General features: G+C 39.7%; 1 protein-coding gene across 7 annotated transcripts in view; it reads left to right on the top strand.

Moving 5' to 3' along the window:
* The window catches only part of ADK (adenosine kinase), a 560,340-nt gene extending 541,544 nt beyond the window's left edge, over positions 1-18,796 (top strand). For 6 of the 7 annotated variants that reach the window (XM_039547060.1, XM_039547059.1, XM_039547065.1 and 3 more), the window contains one exon: positions 17,601-17,725. In XM_039547060.1, coding sequence (XP_039402994.1) covers positions 17,601-17,725 — 125 coding nt within the window. Of the gene's footprint in view, positions 1-17,600 lie in introns of all 7 variants that reach the window. The other variant, XM_039547058.1, reaches the window with a different exon arrangement.
* The last annotated feature ends 2,728 nt before the right edge of the window (positions 18,797-21,524 follow it).

Here is a 21,524-nt window from a genome sequence, read left to right as displayed (position 1 = left end):
TGCAGAATAAACAATTATCTCTCCCCTTTTAATGAAACACAGCATCAGTCTTGCTCAGTGACAGCTACTGTATCAGCCATCAGAACACAATTCATATCGAAGTTAGTACTTGACACAACAGGAATAGTCTGTCCTCCTACGTATCTTCTGTGTGCCTCATTGAATCATGCTTTAGCTTATCATTTTGAGATACATAGGCTTTATTGGATATATTTTCCTGTCTTTTGTTATATTCTTGTTACCACGTGGGCCAAAATAAAGCCAAAGCCCTCATCGTTAATATAGAGGTAAGCCCTGTGGAGAATGCAGGTCCCAGTTTGTGATCCTCCCCCTTGATCTGAATGCCTTTACAAATTACATCTGGCCTTTGAACTGCTGGCAAATTGCCAAGTGTCCCTCAACTGTGGAAAGATTGGCCTCTTTCTTGTGGCTAATGCAAATGGTTCTCTGTAGGTTAACATCCAGATATGATTTCAGAACAATGTAATATTTTATATATTTGTACTAGGGCTGTCAAGCAATTAAAAAAATTAATCGTGATTAATCGCTATTTTAAACAGTAATAGAATACAATTTATTTAAATATTTTTGGATATTTTTTACATTTTCAAATATATTGATTTCAATTACAACACAGAATACGAAGTGTACAGTGCTCACTTTATATTTAATTTTATTACAAATATTTGCACTGTAAAAAAACCCAAAAGAAATACTATTTTTCAATTCCCTCATTAGAAGTACTGTAGTGCAATCTCTTTATCATGAAAGTCAAACTTACAAATGTAGACTTATGTACAAAAAAACCTGCATTCGGAAATAAAACAGTGTAAAGCTTTAGGCCTATAAGTCTACTCAGTCCTACTACTTGTTCAGCCAATCACTCAGACAAACAAGTTTGTTTACATTTGCGGGAGATAATGCTGCCCGCTTCTTGTTTACAATGTTACTTGAAAGTGAGAACAGGCATTCCCCTGGCACTGTTGTAGCCGGCATCGTGAGATATTTATGTGCCACATACACTAAAAATTCATATTCTTGCTTCAGCCACCATTCCAGGGGACATGCGTCCATCCTGATGACAAGTTCTGCTTGATAACAGTCCAAAGCAATGCGGACTGACATATGTTCATTTTCATTATCTGAATCAGATGCCATCAGCAGAAGGTTGATTTCTTTTTTGGTGGTTTGGGTTCTGTAGTTTCCACATCGGAGTGTTGCTCTTTTAAGGCTTCTGAAAGCACCTCGTCCCTCTCAGATTTTGGAAGGCACTTCAGAGTCTTAATACTTGGGTTGGGTGCTGTAGTTATCTTTAGGAATCTTACACTGGTACCTTCTTTGCGTTTTGTGAAATCTGCAATGAAAGTGTTCCTAAAATGAACATGTGCTGGGTCATCAGCCAAGCCTGCTATAACATGAAATATATGGCAGAATGCAGGTAAAACAGAGCAGGGGACAGACAATTCTCCCCCAAGGAGTTTGGTCACAAATTTAATTAACGCATTATTTTTTTAACAAGCATCCTCAGCATGGAAGCATGTCCTCTGGAATGGTGACTGAAGCATGAAGGGGCATACGAATGTTTAACATATCTGGAACGTAAATACCTTGCAATGCCAGCTACAAAAGTGTCATGCAAATGCCTGTTCTCACTTTCTGGTGACATTGTAAATAAGAAGTGGGCAGCATTATCTCCCGTAAATGTAAACAAACTTGTTTGTCTTAGCAATTGGCTGAACAAGTAGAACCGAGTGGACTTGTAGGCTCTGAAGTCGTACATTGTTTTGTTTTTGAGTGCAGTTATGTAACAACAACAAAAATCTACATTTGTAAGTTGCACTTTCACAACAGAGATTCCACTACAGTACTTGTATGAGGTGAATTGAAAAATACTGTTTCTTTTATCACTTTTACTGTGCAAATATTTATAATAAAAAATAATACACACTTCGATTTCAGTTACAACACAGAATATAATATATATGAAAATGTAGAAAAACATCAAAAATATTAAATACATTTCAGTTGGTATTCTGTTGTTTAACAGTGCGATTAAAACTGATTAATCGCGATTAATTTTTTTAATCATGATTAATTTTTTGAGTTAATCGCATGAGTTAACTGTGATTAATTGACAGCACTAATTTGTACATTTATTGACTTTTTTTAAATTGCTCTGAATATATAAAATATATCAAATATATAAAACACAACATAGGAAATGTACAAACAGGCTTATGCAGACCCCATAATCCCTTTGAGGGGATAGCTTTAGCACATCATTACTTCATGTATAAATGTTGCTCCAAGAAGTTGTTTAACATAAAACCTAAGGGCTTGATTGTGTGAAACCAGTGTAAATCAGGAATAACGTCTCTGAAATCAATAGTTTCACTATTGGGGTAAGGGATTTCATTCTGCTTTCAAACATTTTTAAAGCTGCTGCCATAGAGTCATAGTCATAGAAGGGACCACAAGGGTCATCTAGTCTAACCCCGTACTAAGATGCAGGATTTGTTGTGTCTAAACCATCCAAGACGGATGGTTATCCAGCCTCCTTTTGAAAAGCTCCGGTAAAGGAGATTTTATGACTTTCCTAGGCAATTTGTTCCATTGTCCTACTGTTCTTACAGTTGGGAAGTTTTTCCTAAGATTTAATCTAAATCTGCTATGCTGTAGTTTGAACCCATTGTCTCTTATCCTGTCCTCTGTGGCAAAAGAGAAAATTTTTTCTCCATCTTTCTTATGTCAGCCTTTCTAATATTTGAAGACTGCTATCATGTCTCCCCTTCATCTCCACTTTTTCAAACTAAACATACCCAGTTCCTTCAGCCTTTGCTCATATGGCTTGGATTCCATCCCTTTGATCTTTTTTGTCACTCGCCTCTGGATCCTGTCCACTTTCTCTACATCCTTTCTATACAGCAGTGACCAAAATTGGACACAGTACTCCAGCTGAGACCTAACCAGTGCCAATCACCTCCTGTGATTTGCATTCTGTGCCTCAGTTAATGCAACCCAAAATTGCATTTGCTTTTTTTTCCAAGAGCATTGCATTGTTGCCTCATGTTGAGATTGTGATCCAACACAGCTCCCAGATCCTTCTCAGCAGTGCTGCTGCCAAACAAGTTATCCCCCATTCTGTATTTGTGCATGTGTTTTTTTCTTCCCTAAGTGTAGCACCTTACATTTGTATATGTTGAATTTTTTTGTCTATAGCCCAGTTCTCCTATTTATCGAGATCCCTTTGAATTTTAGCTTCATCCTTCAAAGTGCTTGCAACCCACCCCCAGCTTTGTATCTTCTGCAGATTTGATCAGTATGGTCTCTATTCCTACAGCCAGGTCATTAATAAAGATGTTAAATAACACTGGACCCAGAACAGATCCCTGTGGGACTCCACTTGAGACCTCCTTCCAATATGACATCATTCCATTAGTAGTCTTTGTGGTTGTTTAACCCATTATGTATCTGCTTAATGATAGTTCTACTGAACCCACATTTCTCCAGCTTACTTATGAGAATGTCATGCAGGACTATGTCGAAAGCCATGCTAACGTCCAGGTATATTATGTCCACCGCATTCCCCCTATCCACCAAACCAGTTTCTTTGTCAAAGAAGGCAGTCAAGCTGGTTTGGCATGATTTGTTCTTGACAAATTCATGCTGGCTGCTAGTGATCACCCCTTCATCCTCCAGGTATTTGCAACCGAAATGTTTTAAACATTGCTCGTTGGCTTCCCAGATATTGAGGTCAGGCTGACTGGTCTACAGTTCCACGACTCCTCCTTTTCCCCCTTTTTAAAGATGGGCACTACATTAGCCCTACTCCAGTCTTCTGGAACCTCTCCTGTCATCTATGAATTTGAAAATATCACCAGTGGTTCTGAGATTTCTTCAACTAATGCCTTCAGCACTCGGGGGTGAATAGCATCATGCTGTTCAGTCATCATTTAGAATTCATTCAAATTAGTCAGAAAATCTCTGATGAGCTCTTCACTTATCCCAATCTGCATTCCTTCCCCTTTATTGTCCATGACTGTGGGCAATCCCTCCTGCACAGAGAATCCAAGAAGCTTGAAACATTTTGGTTTGGTTTGCAGCAGGGTTTTCAAAGGAGTTTAAGGACGTTAGGTGTGCAGATCTTACTGAAAGTCAATGGAAGTTGGGCACCTAACTCCTTTAAGCTCTTTTGAAAATCCCAACCCCCACCATTTTCTGGGAGCTCTTAGGATGGTTTAGAAACTGACTGAACCAAAAGTGAAGCTTTCACAAGCAGCCATGGAAATTCCCTCCTCCCAAAGTAATTTTGACATGGTGCATGAATGTGCATCATCTTGAAGAGACCCACACGTCCTTCCTGCTTTTAAAGTGATGGCATTTTGTGTGTGCGCATATACATATATACTGTAGACATAACTAGAGAGTGCTGCGCAGGATAGCTGTGAGATTACACATCAGAAAGTTCTTTTGGCATGGTCAACAAACAGTTTCAGTGGTTTGTGATATTAAAACTCTGAGATGAATGAGTTTGTGGCCTTATTCAAAAGTTCCTGTACTTACTATATTTGTCTGATATTACAATGTTATAAACAAAAAACATGTTTTTCCTAAAACTGTAGTGAGCACAACATATCCTTTTGCTTCTTATGTGTTTGTTTCGGTAAGAACCTCACAGCAACGTAGACAGACATACAAGAAAAAAGATTCTAGATGTCTTGAAATCAAAGTTTCAGAAACTAGGATCAATTCATTGTTGAGTGGAAAAACTGTGACATCAGAGACTACTTAATCACTATACAGTGGCATTTAGTTCATCTGTGTATAGCTATTTTAATTGGTTAAAATACCATGCAAAGTGGTCACAGTCTTTTCAATCACATTTTTAAAAGACACATTTCATGGATATAATGTCACAACCATGAAATACAGCCCCTGATGATACCATAGCCCTAAAATACAACTTTATTTGCCAGCTGGCAGTATGATTGTTGAGATAGCAATTAAATATATATTGATGTGTAACATGCAATGGCTTATTTCTGTTATAAAACGTATCTTCATGAGGAAAGAGGTGAGGGGTCACTACTTGTGCATTATTCTGTCTTTCTTTCCAAGTGAAGATAAATGTTCTAACAGAAATCAGTGCTCATGTTGTCTTCATTTATACAACATGGGCGGCTAATTGCCTCTGAGCAATCCTGTTGTTGAAGTCATAGTAGATGATGTATAAAGTGTTGAAATAAAAATACCCTTTTAATATTATAAGCATTTTGACTGACAACCCATTTTCCACATCTTTAACGCTGCTGTTGTATAAACAGCACACATCAGTATAATAGCTCAGCTGTAGATAGGGCATCAGTCTTCACTTCCTAGGGGATGACTTGTCACAACTCTCAACATGTTCATTACTATACTGCTAGTGTGTTCTGATGTCATCCTTAACTCACAAAGATAAATGCCACATCTAAAACGAGGCTATTAGATGTCTCCTCTGTCTCTATAACTGACCTTCCACAAACTAAAATATTGTCTGATTATGCCTTCATAGTGGATTTTTCTCTGTCACTGCTGGAGGTGCACTATTATTCTGATAAATGTTGTAGTCGGCCACCTGTATGCACTTTCCACATTGGAATTGGCACATTTTAGAAATTTGCCATACTGTTTGAACTGCCACCACCTTTAAAAAAATCATAATATAAAAATAAACACGTCACTCAGAAAAAACACTGAATATTTCCTTTTTCTATTTACCTCACTGTTTCAGACTGTACAAATTCCTAAATATTAATTATAATGAAAACTAATCAGACATTTGCAATCATGAAAGCTTTCTTTGGACGTAATACATTATTGGTATATGTACACGGCCACGAACTAGTCTCCAAATGCAATTTCAGTACAATCCTATCTGTTTTTCTTACTTACCACCTTTCCACTGGGATCCAGGTATTCAACTCTTTGGTTTTACTGTCTTATCTGTATTTCATCTTATTAAAATACAGTAAATTACAATTTTTAATTTCCAATTACACAAAACACATATGTTTTAGAAAACAACGTAAAGAAATAAGTGCAAGATTAACTAAATGCTAATTCATCTGTTCTCATTTTGAAAGTAGCATTTAATTTTTTAATGCATTAAAAGGGATGTGTGTATGGAATAAAATGCCCCACGGTACTTGGTTTGGCAGAATTAGGGCCTGATCTGTCAAGGTGCTGAGCACTGTCAGTTCTCATTGATATCAACAGCATTGTAGAATGCTCATTACCTTGCAGAATTGGGCCTTAAAGGACAGACATTTTTCTTAATGACTTTCTGGCCAGACTTGATAGGAAACGAAAACTGAATATGTGTTACGTATGTTTAAAAATATTTTGCATTAGAAGTAGATTTTCATAACAAATTATAAGGTTCCAGTTTTTGCTCTGTTAGTTCTGGGACACAATGTAACTTAAAGTCTGAAAGCAAATCATCACTGTTTAAAAATATTTTGTCACACCTACTGCCAGTGTAACATTCTATTTTATGTTAATGTGGCATCCATTAGAAAATCATGTAATGATGAAGAAAATGTTGTATGGAAGGTTAGAGAAGTGATTTTAATGAGTTATAATCTCTCACTCAGAATATTGGTAATATTTTTGCACTGTTTTAATGTATTCTGAGTAGAAATACAGGCGCTAGTCAAACTAGATCATCGAGCAGATTCCTCTGGGAGACATGGCAGGATATAGTCCCCTGAGAGATGATGCGTAAGATTAAGCTGATATTATATTAGCATAAAATATAAAAAATATTGAAGTATAAAATACTTGAAATATATTAGCTATCTCGTATCTGATGAGCCCTCTAATGGGGCCTGTATCCTGCCCTAGCACTAAGAGGATTGACTGGATGATCTATGAGGTATTCTGACTACTATAATTTTATATAGTGTATATCACCTCCCCCAGCATTGAAATGCACCCACTTCACAGGTGGAAATATAGCTAGGGTGAAATCCTGGCACAAATGAAGTTGATAGAAAAACTCCCATTTGCTTCATTGGAACTAGGATTTCACCCAGAGATGCGCATGTCACTACACAATATTTAAGCACATGGGCACCGATTCTGCAAATATTTGTATGCACGTGTTTAGCTTTACTACTGTGGGTAGTGTAATTGAAATCAGTAGAGCTACTCACAATAGCAAAGTTAAGCATATGCAAAAGTGTTTGCAGGATCAGGGCCACAAGAGTAAAAAATACTGTGTCCAGTTGAGAAGTTGCCTTATCTTGCTTTCCTACTGTATTTAATAACACTACTGTCATTGACACTTCTTAGTAAATGACAGAAGGCTTTTTCTTAGCCATGTCAATTTAGCATAGTAGTAGTTATTAAAAAAAGAAAGACATTAAATATGACCCTTTTGAATTCATTGCATAGAAGCTCTATTAATATAGTGCTGTGGTAGAGAATTTCAGCCCACAAAAGTCATCCCCCTTGCACAAAGGTTTTATTTTGTTACACTCTGCATCCTTTAATGCCTGGCAATGTATTTGCAAACTGCAGTGTGGTTGACTTATGGTTGCTGTGGGAACTATAACTTTGAATTTCCTGGCTTTTGTGCATGTGAAATCTCAACCATAATGTTACATTCATGCAACCTCTTTGCATTTCATTTCCTTAAGCAGATGACAGGAGCATCATTTCCCACCCCCTGCCCCAAACAGTGTTTAAAAACTGAACAGAAAGTTGCATTTTGCTTCTATTTTGTAATGTTTATAACTTTATCTTTTTTATACGAAATGAACCAAATTCTCTTCTAGTCATTATTTTTACAGCATGCCCATTGCCATGGTATCTGGACCCAGGTGCCACATTTGGGTTATTGAAGCAGATAAATCGCATCTGAAAAATTTCTGAACTGTTAAAAATCCACTTGTCTTCATTCTGATATCTCAAAAATGGTGAAAGAGAATTTTATCCAAGTTCCCAGAAATTCACTTGTGTGCTAAGAAAAAGTCAGAGAAATATCAGCTTGGAGATCATTTTTTTTTCAGATAGCTGGAAAAGGTATTTCAGACGAAAGTATCCAAGTTTTAATTTAACTGATGCAATGCTCAGATTACCTTTTGGGAGCCTGGGGACTGTGAAATACATTTCCCTCAAATTGTTTTCCCTTATCCTGGTTAAGCAGGGCCAGATGCAAATGTGAACTTCTTCAAAGTTCAGTAGGTAGAAAATGAAAGAAAAGTTTGATGGGACAATCACCATTTAGGACTTATCAACATCCTTCCATCACACATTTCTTAGAGGAGATTTTAGGTTCATCTGGTTTTTGTACATTGCAAATTGTAGGGCTGCAAAACCCAGGCAGGGGGGTGGTTTCAGAGTCCAAGCTCCAGCCCAAACTTGTACATCTACATAGCTGTGTTTAGTGCTGTAGCGTGAGCCCAGGTCTCAAAATGGAGGCTCTGAGATTTGCTACCGTGGTTTTAAAACACAGTGTAGATATACCCTAAGTGGCCAGATTCACTATTGGGTCTCTACACTGGCATAAAAAAGCATAGACCCTAGCAGAGTCCTCTGATTATGGAAACTTTACCAGGAGAGGAGGCTGTGTCAGTAGAAAATGCTGCATCCTCTCCTCTACCCTGGGTTTCAGATGGGGCTATTGCTAATCACAAAGGTGGGTGGTAATCACTAGGCGTGTACAGGGCAGCCAAGGTATGAACTGATTAAGGGGCTCATGCAAAGCACCTTGAAGTTAATGAAAGGACTCCCATTGACTTCACTGGGCTTTGACTGAGGCCATATGTGCTTCCTTTGAACAACCTTCAGCAGCAGAGCTCCTGTAGAGTTCCAGCTGCAGTTTACACTTGCCAGCCTACAGCACAAGCATCAAGGTGGGAGATGATGTGGCAACACTAAAATCCCTGTAGGGCACAAGCATCCTGGCTGGTGCTGAGAAGTATGATTATGCCTCACGCCACTAGCATTAGTGAACTGCGCAATAAACTTACTGACGGTATTAATAGTACAAACATGCTTTGCAATAAAAAAATATTTTGCAAACATTAACTGATTCATTGCTGAGATAACAGAGATGATGTGGAGTTTATTCTGTCCTTTGCTCTTGTAGACTTGTTTCACAGGTATTCTTTTATAGTTTTTTTTTAGTTCTTTTTGCTCGAGAGCATAGCTGCACTCAGCACCTTCATTTCAGCAGGAAATGACTACTATAGCAGTGTGAAACCACCCCCATCGCTTACCCACATTCATCTAGTCAATGCAAAGTTGCATTGTTTGTGTGAGTGTCTGTCCATAAATGATAGTATAAACTCAGGGTACGTCCACACTACCTGCCGGATTGGTGAGTAGTGATCGATCTATCAGGGATCGATTTATCACGTATCGTCTAGACACGATAAATCAATCCCCGAACGCGTTCACCGTCGACTCTAGAACTCCACCAGTGTGAGAGGCGGAAGCAGAGTCGACGGGGGGCTGCGGCCGTTGATCCTGCGCCGTGAGGACGGGAGGTAAATTGATCTAAGATACGTCGACTTCAGCTATGCTATTCTCGTAGCTGAAGTTGCGTATCTTAGATTTCCCACACACACACACACACACACACACCCAGTGTAGACCAGGCCTCTGGCTGAGGAAAATACACACACAACTGAGTGATCCTTAAAGAAATTGAGTGCACTAAATATGAAGGAAACAAGAGGAATGGAGATAGCAATAACAGCACTGCTACTCTTGAATGCATACTTGTTTCAGCTTTCGTGCTGGTCATTAGAAAATAAGAAGCTTTGTAACAAGGTTTTTTATATAGTCAGTGAAAAGTATTCACCATTTAGCACGTGAAACATTCTATAAACACAGTGAAAATAGACTTCCCAAACCTTTTATTCATGATCTCATGGTTTTGTCATTCTGTGGAAGTAAAAATATTGACATTTACCAGGCTGTTTGTTCCAGCTTTCTGATCTCCTGCAGTTTATTTTTATAACAACCTTATTGATGGGCCTCTTACCAGCTCTCTAGGTTTAACTGAGTTGAGTCGATTTGTTACCAGGGCTTCAAGTAGCTGTTACAGAACAAGCAAGACAGCCTAATAAAGCTGTAAACATGTTTACTCAAACGTGGTATTGATTTTACTTGGAGAGGGAGAAGCTAGTGCTTAGCATGGTGTCAGGGTGGATGAATTTAACTGCAGTTTTTCATTGTCATCTGTCATGGTTGTGAAACACTAAGTAAAGCCACGAGAGGATAATTAGAATTGCTAGAAATTTAGCCCCTAAAATCAGTTAACCACTTGGGATTTTTGTAGTTTAATTAGTTTTTTTATTAAAACTTTCCTCTAGTGGTAGAATCAGAAAGGCACTTCTAATGTGCTTTTCAGCTACAGTGAGAATTCAAGGTTGTCACTTGTTAGATCCACGTTTTAAACAAATGATTTTGTTGAGAGGGATGAGTAACTTTTTTCTTTCACTTGTAATTAGCCTAGCACTAGTTTGTCTTACGCATTGTAACAATGTGCCAAGCTGCACTGTTAAAATTCCACCTGTGTTGCCTGAGCTAATGATTGTGCATCGATTGTTTAAGAATTCCCAGTTGATTCCCTCAGATTAACACTCTGAAGTTTGACAGGTTTCAGTTCCAAGATTAGACCCAGAGTTATTAGAGTTAGGGTTAAATTGGAAACCCCAATGCAACTGCAACACACACACTTAGGAAAAAGCTTTTGAATTTGAAATAGTTTTATTAACACAATTAGAAAACACACACAAGTTCCGAGCCAAACAAGAATGTAACAGCAATCCAATAGTAACTTTACATTCAGCATCATGTCAGACGCATACTCTCACAATTCTTGTGGAGACCTAGGGCCAGGAGACAGGTGGTGGCCCATGAGGTCCTAACCTGGTTCATGAGGTCCTAACCCATCTGTGGCTTGCCAAAAGACTCTGGTGATGGAGGTCTTGCTGGTCTAAGCCATGGTTAGCCCTATTGTAGTATCTGACGGCTGCAATGAATATTCATGCAAGCATTTGAGCTCCTTTGCCCATAACTAACTTCCTCACCATCATATTGTTGGGGTATCCTTATTCTATACGTTAGTATATTAATTACCTTAAACTTATACATCCATTGGTTACTATATAGCAATCCTGCAGTTAAGCATTTGCTAATTTTCCTATCCTAAAATATCGAAACTGGTATCAACTGACTTTTTCCAGTTACCTGTCAGCATTCGATACAGACTTTCAGTAGAACTGTTTATTGCAAAATTATATCTTATGACTTAGGGTCACTGTTGGTCAGTTTTCTTAGGCTAAAGTTTATAGGCCTAATTTCCTTCTACTAAATGCTTAAGCTAGTATCTTACAGGTTTGTGCCTGTAGGCTTCTTGTATTACTGCCTTATACCTACATCTTACTTTTAGGCTTAAAAGTTAACTTTAAACCTATACTTTAACCCATAGATGATACCTTTAATCAAAATGTTTCTATTTAGAATAGCCGACCATCAGTTTGATAGATGGGCAGAGCTTCTGGCTTAACCCAATTCTTGGCTGTACATATCCACCATCTGCCACAGAAATAAAAAAGGAGGAGAACCACAGCATGTCTAAGTACAGTTGTTCAGCGACTATGTTGCAGAAACATCTGATGCCAATGTCTTTTACAGAATCTAGGTTGGCTGGCTGATTTCTTGGCACCAGCTTTGCTAACCACCTGATCACAATTGACCAGATTTGTGTTGCCATAACATTATCCCATGCCAGTAGCACTAAAAGACTTACAGAAAAATGCAGCAGTATTAGCTAAAAGATTGTATATGGTTTGATGCTAGAGTACTACTTCCTTAAAACTACATCCTCCCCAATTGTTTTTGCCATTGCTGGCCTGAATGGCTAGTGAAATCATATAAGAATAAATTTGTAAGTTCGATTAATTTGGAGATGAGGAAACGTCTGGGAGGATCAGGATGCAGACTTTTTTTTAAGGATCATGTTGCTCTGGCTTAGGGTTTGTTAGTCTTCCCGTTGACACATTTGATAACTGCTTTTTCTGTCTACCTTTTTTTATTTAAAGGACAAAATTCACTTTGCTTGGGGCATTTTATTAAAGTTTGCACGGTGCAAGGAGCAATAAATGTGACATACTGGTGGGGGAACCCATCTTTAAAAAAAAAAAAAAAAAGTGTTCTTATAAGAATGGCAGCCCAGGAGCTCCCTGTCGGAGACTTTAAGCCAGTTTCCAGCCAACTTTAGTAATGAACAGTCATTAAAATTAATTGTCAAGTTTACAATTTGTAATGAAATGTTTGGCTTTCAATATAAGCTGGTTTTAAGTGTTGTTAAACCATTACTAAAGCAGAGCAAAACTGTTTTAAAATCTCAGCTATTGCTGATGTCATTGCACTAGCACTAGCCCCTCATTCAGAGATGTCAGTGGTAATTTTGGAGCAAAACCTTTTTAAAATACATTGATTATAGTGACAATTGCTCCTGACACTGTGGGTTTGGAACTTCTGTATAGCTGACCACAGTAAAATGAATTCAGTTTTCCTTCAATGATGCTGAAGTTCAGTTCTGCTCTCAAAAGTAACTAAGTGAAAACAGCTTCTACTCCCTCAGTATTTTCAGAGTTGTATTAATAAAGCTGTGAGGGAGTGAACTAGATTTTATTCCTGCTTGTGATCCATAGTATGGTTTTCTAGGTTCCAGTCAGTTACACCCATGCAAAACCATTTGATGGCAGTTGGGAGGATGACGTCACAGGTGTCACTGAGGGCATAAATGGTAGACACTAATATTATGCTGGTTTCATTGAGGGCCTAATTTGGCCTGCAGAAGCTTTGTCTGATGACAATGTGCCATGAGGCAAGAAACCAACTTGACTTTCATATCCCATGTTGAGTCTGCAGGGCTGGCAGTTAGAAAAACTCGTAAAACTGAGTACAGACAGCATGGAAATCATTGGGAGACCATAAAGATAGTACTCAGTGATACCAGAGGCACTTTTCAGAGCCAACCTGCATTTTAGCTCCTGGGTAGATAGAAGCCCTGCAATTCTCCTTAGGAAATAAAATTGGGCCGATAATAGCTGTTGATGTTTTCCCATAACCGTTTCCATTGGCTGAGAATTTGTACACGTCTTTGGTTTGGCTTATACCTTGTAAGGTACAAAATTTGGTTTTTCAAACACCATTTTATTGGACACAATTCCAACTGAGTTGTTGTAATGAACTAGGGCAAGATTGTTACTTGTTCAGTGTGTCTGTGTGGGTGTGGTGGGGGGAAGGAGGACCGCAGGGGGAAAGGCACCTCTTACTCCCCTATACGAGCTACCCAGATCACTGGTTATGGTATGGGGGACACAGCAATCACCATGGATCTGCTATTCCCACGTCCTCCACACACACATACAGAGGTGGTAGAGCAGGGGCAGGCAATGAGTGGGGCCTTGACTCTGGTTCTTCCCCCAACACTCTGTTCACCAGAGGTTTGTATTAAAGCGTGCTTTGTATCCATGTGTTTGGACTCTGGAAAAATGCTACTGGCAACATCATCTGCACAGTGCCGCTGGAACATTTTTAGTAGTGGGGGTGCTGAAAGCCAGCCCTCTTACTCCTGTCCGCGCCTCCTCCCCCCCCTCCACCAAAGCTCAGGCTGAGAGCAGGGCTGTGTCTCTGGGGGGGAGACCTGGACAGAGGTAAGGTGGGGCCGGGGCTGTGGCCACAGCTGGGGGCAGGTGTGGGGCCAGAAGCAGAGCCCCGTGCAGGGGTCGGCAGCCGGGACCCACATGCAGGGCCCCGGGAGTGGAGGCATGTGAGTGGGAGGTGGGGCTGGGCGTGGGGCCCCAAGCACTGGGCCAGTGGCTGGGGTCGGTAGCCAGGAAGCGGAGTCCTGGGCAGAGAGCTGGGAGCAGGGTCCCGGGCACAAAGCAAGTGGCTGGGGAGCGGGGCCAGCCCCCGGGACCCGAGCCGGGGAGTAAGCTCTGGGCGCAGGACCAGTGGCCCCCCATAAAACCTGGGGGTGCTACAGCACCCTCCACATCCCTACTTCCTGCACCTATCATCTACAATTAGAAAATAAGTCTAAACAATATTTAGACAAAGCTGCATTATATTCCCTAAGGCTGATATACAAGGCCAGATTCTCAGGTCTAGCTGAGCTGCTCTTGATTAAGGAGTTGTGCCACCTTTGCACTGCACTGATGGTGAGGGCAGCCAAGAAACCGGCTCTGCCCCAGCATAAGTTAGAATAGCGGCTAGCACCTTAGAGGCCAGTCCCATGACCCAGGATAACCATGCCCACCATGCCCATGTGGGACTAAGAGCAAGTGACACATACTCAATACATAGGGGATGGAGTGAGGCTGAGGATACGGGCCAAGGCTGGAGTCATGCTGGAATGCCCCCTGTGCTGGAACTTTTGGGGGGAGCTAATGGTGTTCCAGAACTATCACATACTGAAGTGCGTTCTTGCACTTTTTTTTCTGAAGCACTGGATGGGTCCCACAGTATTTGCAGTACAGAACGTTTCACACTGGAGAACCCAAACCCAGAATTATATTTGAATTTGATTGCCTTTTATTGAGTATACTTAAAAGGCCACTCTGCAGCTAAAGCAGTCTGCCTGACTGAGTTCTTTGTTTTTCTACTAAACCAAGAGTGCTTTCTGGTGTTTCCCTAGAGTCTACTTTGCTAACTGCCTAGGTTTAGTATGTGTTATACTTATATGCTTGTGATTTATGTGTTTGCATTATTACTTGATGCGATATTACTTCTGATGCCGCTACAGTCTCCTTTATAAATCCTGTAAACAATAATTTTTAAAAGAAACTTTCAAGATTAGATATTGATCTGGGGCAAACTTTCCACAGCAGATTCTACACGTTACACAAGTAGCGGCTGAACTAGGACCTTGAGTCTGCTCTCACTTACTTCAATGTGAATCAGGAGTAGCTCCATTGAAGTCAGTGGAAATACACTGGTCTAAAACCGTGGTAAGCTGAAAGGCAGTCAGGCCCTAAAGGTAGTTCATATTAAATGATATTTCATTTCTTAAGATCCTTCACATACTTTGATTTCCTTATTTTCATTAATATTCAGAGTATTGACCAGTAACAAAGAACATGATTTTTTTCTTTATATAAAGCCCTTTCTGGACTCATGCTCTTTGCAAAGCTGAGAGTTGTATGTGTTTTTCGAGACCTGCACAATACATCTCTTAGACTTACCGATTTAGAAATGGACATTCTTAATTGCCTAATTTTGGCCATGTTAGCACTCAAGTTTTAACCACCCAGAAACTCACTGGCAAGCTCATGCGTCCCAGGCAATTCTGATGTAGTGACTGACATTCTCTGTGTATCCAGGAAGGGTTCCACTAAGAATACAAGCTAATTTAATGGAGAGCAGACTGTTTTCATCGCATTATTCAGAAACCATCTGATTTCTACCAGGCATGTTTTTTGAATTTCAGAACTATTATCCAAACCTGGTTGCTGGACGGACCCTCCTGCCGCCAGACTGCCATGGCTGACAGTGCTCGTGGCACAATTCCTCTTCACTTGTTAAGGCTGTCGTCCTTATGTATTGAAGACTTCTGACTTTCACTTATGTTTATGGCCTCAGAGTTTGTCAGTGAAGTCATATCTGTGAAACAGTAGCTAACTTATGGCTCAGGTTTCCCTGGAAAAATACTGATTTTAAAACACACCTAGAATCTTTCATGGTTGTCAAGCTGTCAACCAAAACACCTACTTTCCAGCATCTCATGCATTCCATTGGAAAATCTGTGGTATTTCACTAATTGAACCTGTGGCTTTTATATAAAAAGCCCTGCTTTTCTCCATGTCAGTGGAATTTAGAGATGACGTTGAGGATCAGTTAAGCCTTTTTTCACTGTTGGTTATGATGGGGAGAGGTCTTTTTGGCTCATTGGTATTGTCCACGGTTCTTGAGATTTTTTGTGTTTCACGTTTTATGTGATTTTTGTATTATAGATTGATCTCTAAATTACTAACAGGCATTATTACACAAGATAGAATGTTTTTATTGTGTTCTAATATAGGGTTGAACATCCCACGAGGAGTAAATATTTAAAGGTGGAATACAGGTTAAATGAAAATAATCTTCCTTTAGGGCTTTAGAGTATTGCAATAAAATGTAGGCAGTTTATTTTAATAGTAACCAAGCTGAATATAGAAAACATATAGGGTTCTGTCAAAAGAGAACTAGTGGAATGTGTCATTCTCTTTGAACCAGAATTTCTGATAAGTCAGTAGATGGTAGATTTGAGCTACTTTTGTGAGATGTGATTTGAGACTAATCTTGCACTGTCAAAACACAGAGGCAGCCTGAAAGTGACATGGGGACTTTAAAGGGTGAAAATGGAGGTCAAGATTAAAAGGATGGGTGAAAGCCTTACAGAATCTGTTTGGGCTTTCCTTAATTCTGGACTTGACTGGCTGAAGGTGGTTTTGCTCCTGTGTTGGATGGGAAAGGGAGAACCCAACCTATGACGTCTGAGATGCTTTTAAAAAAAGGTTAAAATACTTGGTAAGAGTAGATGTTTACCAAATATTTTGGGGTTGGTTCTGATTAATTATTAAATTTATTTCTTCCCATTTCAAGTCCTGTTGAATTCTAGTTTTCAAATGTATTTTCTTTCCTATCTGCAGTAAGAGGTGGTTAACAGGTTGACAACAAACTCCCACTGGCGCCTCGCTCTTTTGGGCTCCTTTGAAAACCCCCAGCAAAGGAGATTAAAATTAGGCTTTTGAGTCCACAGAGAGGCACTTAAACAGGTGGACCTGATTTTGAAAAGTGCTGAACTCCTATTGCTTTCAGGTTTTGTAGGCAGTGGTTATGGTAGTTGGTAGCCATTGGTAGCTAGATAAGTGTCCTGATTTTTCAAAAGTGCTGACTGGTCAACATTCTGGAAAATGGGGCCACTTATTTAGATGCCTAAATTCAGACTTTGGAGTTCAATTTAAGGCACCCAGTTTTTAAGATCTTAATTCCTCTTTCCCTAATGAGTAGGGAACAACAGTTGCCATCTGAATTTTCTAATCAATTTAAAATTTCTCATTTGATTTTGCTTTGGACAGTTACATCTATGAATCAAGTTAACATTTATGTTCTTAAGCAGTTTGCTTTCTTAAAAGGAACACACTGTCCAGAGGTAAGTTGATGGGCCTGTAAATGTAGCGGATATGAAAAGCAGAAACTCTCCAACATGAAGAGTTGCTTCTACTTTTTGAAATGGGATTAGAGGTACCAGCAGCTCCTTCTGAAAGAGTGTTGTGAGTGGGATCCTTTTTGTTTGAAGGCACTAATAAAAAAAACAACCTTGATAGTTTTTACTTGAAGTCACCAGGTGGAAGCTTTAAATAAAATCAGTAAGGCCCCAGTTCAGCAAGTTTCTTAAGCATGGGTCTGAGTTTAAATTTAACTTCAGTGGGATTATTAATATGTTTAGAATTAGGCATATGTTAAATACTTTGTCAAATTAGGGACTATATGATATACTCAAAATCTAACTCTTTTCTTCACTCTCTCTCCATTCTTTTGTTCTGTAGGCTTTCTCTCTCAGCTTGTCTATGACCGACCGCTGACAGAGTGCATCCGAGCCGGACATTATGCTGCCAGCGTGATCATAAAGCGTTCTGGTTGTACTTTCCCAGAAAAGCCTGACTTCCACTGATACCAATGAATCGGAGGGATCAAGAGAAACTCTTATGTTTATGGGATTGCTGCCTAAATATTTCCTACTTTCCCTTCCTCACCCTCCCAATTACCTGCATCAAGGCTTCTGTACTTCTGTTCACTTTACGCTATACAAAACATATATTGCTATGGTATTTTCCTATTCATATCACCATAATGTCTCACTAGTCTTAATTTAGGGATTATAGTGCTATGTGAAGCTTATTCTCTCATCAACGTGGAAAAGTTGTATTATTTACACAGGTTATAAGAGAAGTTTCATGTAGATGCCACAGCTGATTAACTCTGTTAAAACACTTCTACAGAAACCTCTAGTTTGTGTTTCACCATGGCCAAATCCTGCTCATCTTATTCATGTGCAAAATCAGCAGGCCTGACATTCATCTCACAATGGTGTAAATCAATAATAACTCTTCCTAAATCAATTGTGATTGTCTAGTGTTAAAAGTAGTGTAAGTTTGAAGAGAATCAGGCCCAACATGCAAGATCTGGCCCGGAGGGCTCAGTCCTGCTCCCACTTAAGTTAATAGATGTTTTTCCAGTAATTCAAAGGCCTCATCCAAAGTCCATTTTTAAGTCCATTATTAAGAGTCTTTCCATTGATGTCTGTGGGTTTGGATCAGGCAATATTTTCGAGCAGGATCTGACCCTTAATTTGTAAATTCCTGTGCATCTATCAGACTGGCCATGGCCAGTAAGACAGGCACTCTCAGTGCTTTCGAGGCAGAGACATGATCTCATGATAGGAGCTAGCTGTACATTTTATATCTGTCTCCTCAGTATAAGCTTTTTAAAGGCTGTATTTAATTAAGATACAAACACATAGTGAAAATGAGGTACAGAAATATTTATGCAGGCTGTCTTGTCAAGATATGCCAAATGGAATCTCTTAAACGCACACTTTTAAACTTGTAATTTACTTTGGATAATTAAACAATATGCTGGATTTTATTTGTATTACAGTATTCAAAAGAGACTGTCTGACACTTGCCTTCATTACTTTGCTATGTAATTTGATACTGATGAATAAAAAATTGTCATATAGTAATTCCCTGGCCTTTTGTTGCCCAGAGCACAGTGAGAGTAATGCAGTGTGCACCCAACCTTCCTCCACAGACCTTATTAAACCAGGGGCCAGGAAGCAGGTGCTCAACCCACATTATATGGTGGAGCTTGAGATTTTATTTGCAACTTTGTGTCCAGGCTGACACCGGGTTCAGTCTCAGGAATGTGCTCAGCATTAAGGAAGGAAGTGGTTGTGCATTTTCTCATCTGTGTAGTGTTCTCACCACAGAAGAGATAAGAAGTTAGTAGCTAAGGTTCAATGACCCACCAAAGGGCGTCACAAACAGATGCAGTCTTGCATTCTCCTGAGCCCAGAGACTACTCTCTGCTAACACATGCTGGGGTGCTACACACCCCAAAGAGAGTGGGGAGGAGGCAAGACCATGATCCTGTGCCTGGGCCAAAGGAGCTGGCTGGTGCAGAGGACAGCAGGCTCCACATTCAAAACAAATGGTACAGAGGGCACTTCTGTCTACACACCAGGGAGCTCCAGGAGGCACAGTACTTGCCAAAGCACCCTGTTCAATCATGTGACTCCACCGTCCCCAGTGAGCCAGTGCCAAATGAGCACAAACTATCCTTAAAGGATTTAGCGAGGCTTAAGAAATGGATTGGGTAGAGTGCAGGCTTTCTTCATTTCTGTTAATAGAGCTATGTGCATTTACAACAGAATTTACAATGGATATGCTCCCCATTTCATATTAATTACATTCAGTTTCAATTCTGTTTCCATGGTGAAAGAGGTCTGGTCTATTAAGATCCACAGGATATGGAATATATTTTACATTTCATATATAGCATGAGTTTCTTCACTTTAGTACAAAGAGCAGAGGAGTTGGAGTCTCAGGTTCTATTCCCAGTTCTGGCACTGAGACACTGTGAGAGCTTGGGCTGTTGACACTTCAGCTGTTTGGGTCAATCCAGCTAACGAGACTAGCTTGAAACCAATGGGACCAAAGCCAACTACATGATCAGAAGCATCAGAATCTGACCCAGTATGTTTAGCCATTCCTTAGTTCCTCAATATCTGGAAATCGTAGGACGATGCACAAATACTTAGAAATAGCTTGCCAAGCTATGCTAAGTAACTTCCAAAGGTACAGTCAGCTGATTTCCTTCAGAATTCCTTTCAGCGTCTATTTCTTTTTTTGCTTACCTCTGCTGGAAGATTTTTGTCCATATAATGGTTCTGGTGCCATCCCTGGCCTGTCTTCATAAGTATTCTTTTTCTCCATTTTGTCCTCTACTGACCACCTCCATGTAAGAATGGGCTTCCTGAAAAATATGCCATCAAAGATTTGTGAAGCTCTGACATGTGCAATTGTCTGAAATCCCAGCTCTGCCTGATGAACTCAGGTGAGTCTGACTCTGAACTTGAACCATCATTCAAAGACAGAGTCCTCAGATCCGGACAGTGTCAGGAGGGTACCCCTTTGAAACGCACCACTTATTAACTATTGGCCCAGTGCTTACCCAACTAAACTCCCATTGACTGCAGTAAGGGTTTTACCAGAGCAGGGAATTTTACCCAACATTGCACACTTTGGGCTTCAATTTATATCACTGAAGTTAATGGGAGTTATGCCATAGAGCTCAGTGACCCTATTATTCAGAGGCAGCGTAATCCATGTACTCCACTGGTTTGGGATTAGGACTGGGAATCAGGCTACCTGAGTCCTGTTTCCACCTCAGCCATTGATTCAGTGTGTGACCTTGTAGAAGTCACTTCACCGCTCTATACCCCAGTGTCCCCAATGGATAAAGTAGTACATCCTTGAGTACAATAATATTGACACTATCATTCATTGTATCTTTTCCCTGACTTGCCTTTTATAGTTGTAATTTCTTTTTCTTGTAGCAGTGATGTGCCCCATATATTTTTAGAGAGAGGATAGTGTTAATTGTTACACCTTGTTTTTGGGGAAGGTGGGAAGAAAAGAATAAAGCTTCATCTTCAAATATCCTATCTGGAAATTACAATAGAAATACAAGCTATTGAAATGTGACAAGTTTGGGAACAATGTTTAATTTCGAGTGTCTTAGCCACAGTTTTAGCAGAGAAATGTTAATTAAAAGTGTGATGACATGTTGGGGATTTAAAGGAAATCATCCTGCAAAGGATTTATGGCAATCAGCGCTCATGAGCATTAGGATTATGGATTCTTGTGCTGTTCCTTTTCAGTGATCATGTGATTGGCCTGTTGTTAAATATAGCTCCCATGTAGTGAACTGAGACAGGCATGGGAAAGGTAGGAATACTTCCCTTTAGCCAGACGGATTTCAGAGGTGTTAGAGATTATACAATTCATTAGTCTTTACAAAAGATCAAAGGGAAAGAGTATCTTAATTTGGGCACGGACTGCTACTGTCTGAGCGTTTTACAGAGATTAAATGGAAAATGAACATGTGCAGTGCTAACAGCATGTATTAAGGCATGAGCCTATTGTTTTATATCTCTCTAACTCACTGTGCACTTCCTGGAGATAATTCTCACACTTAAGACCTTTTGAGATAGTTATTTCTATTGTGACCAGTTCAGCAACCAAATGACTCAGAGGTTAGTGCGTAAGGATCTTCCTCTTTGTCTAATCCCTTGCAAGGGCTTCTCTGAGCACTATTGTTAATCTAAAAAGAATGCTAACTGACTTCTATGACAAACATTCATTTTATGTTTTAAATATTTCCTGCAGAGGCCAACAGAAATTCTGTTT

This window comes from Mauremys reevesii, linkage group 7 (genome assembly GCF_016161935.1).
Source record: "Mauremys reevesii isolate NIE-2019 linkage group 7, ASM1616193v1, whole genome shotgun sequence".
In the NCBI taxonomy this organism is placed as follows: domain Eukaryota; kingdom Metazoa; phylum Chordata; order Testudines; family Geoemydidae; genus Mauremys; species Mauremys reevesii.
This window is presented reverse-complemented; position numbering and strand designations above follow the sequence as displayed.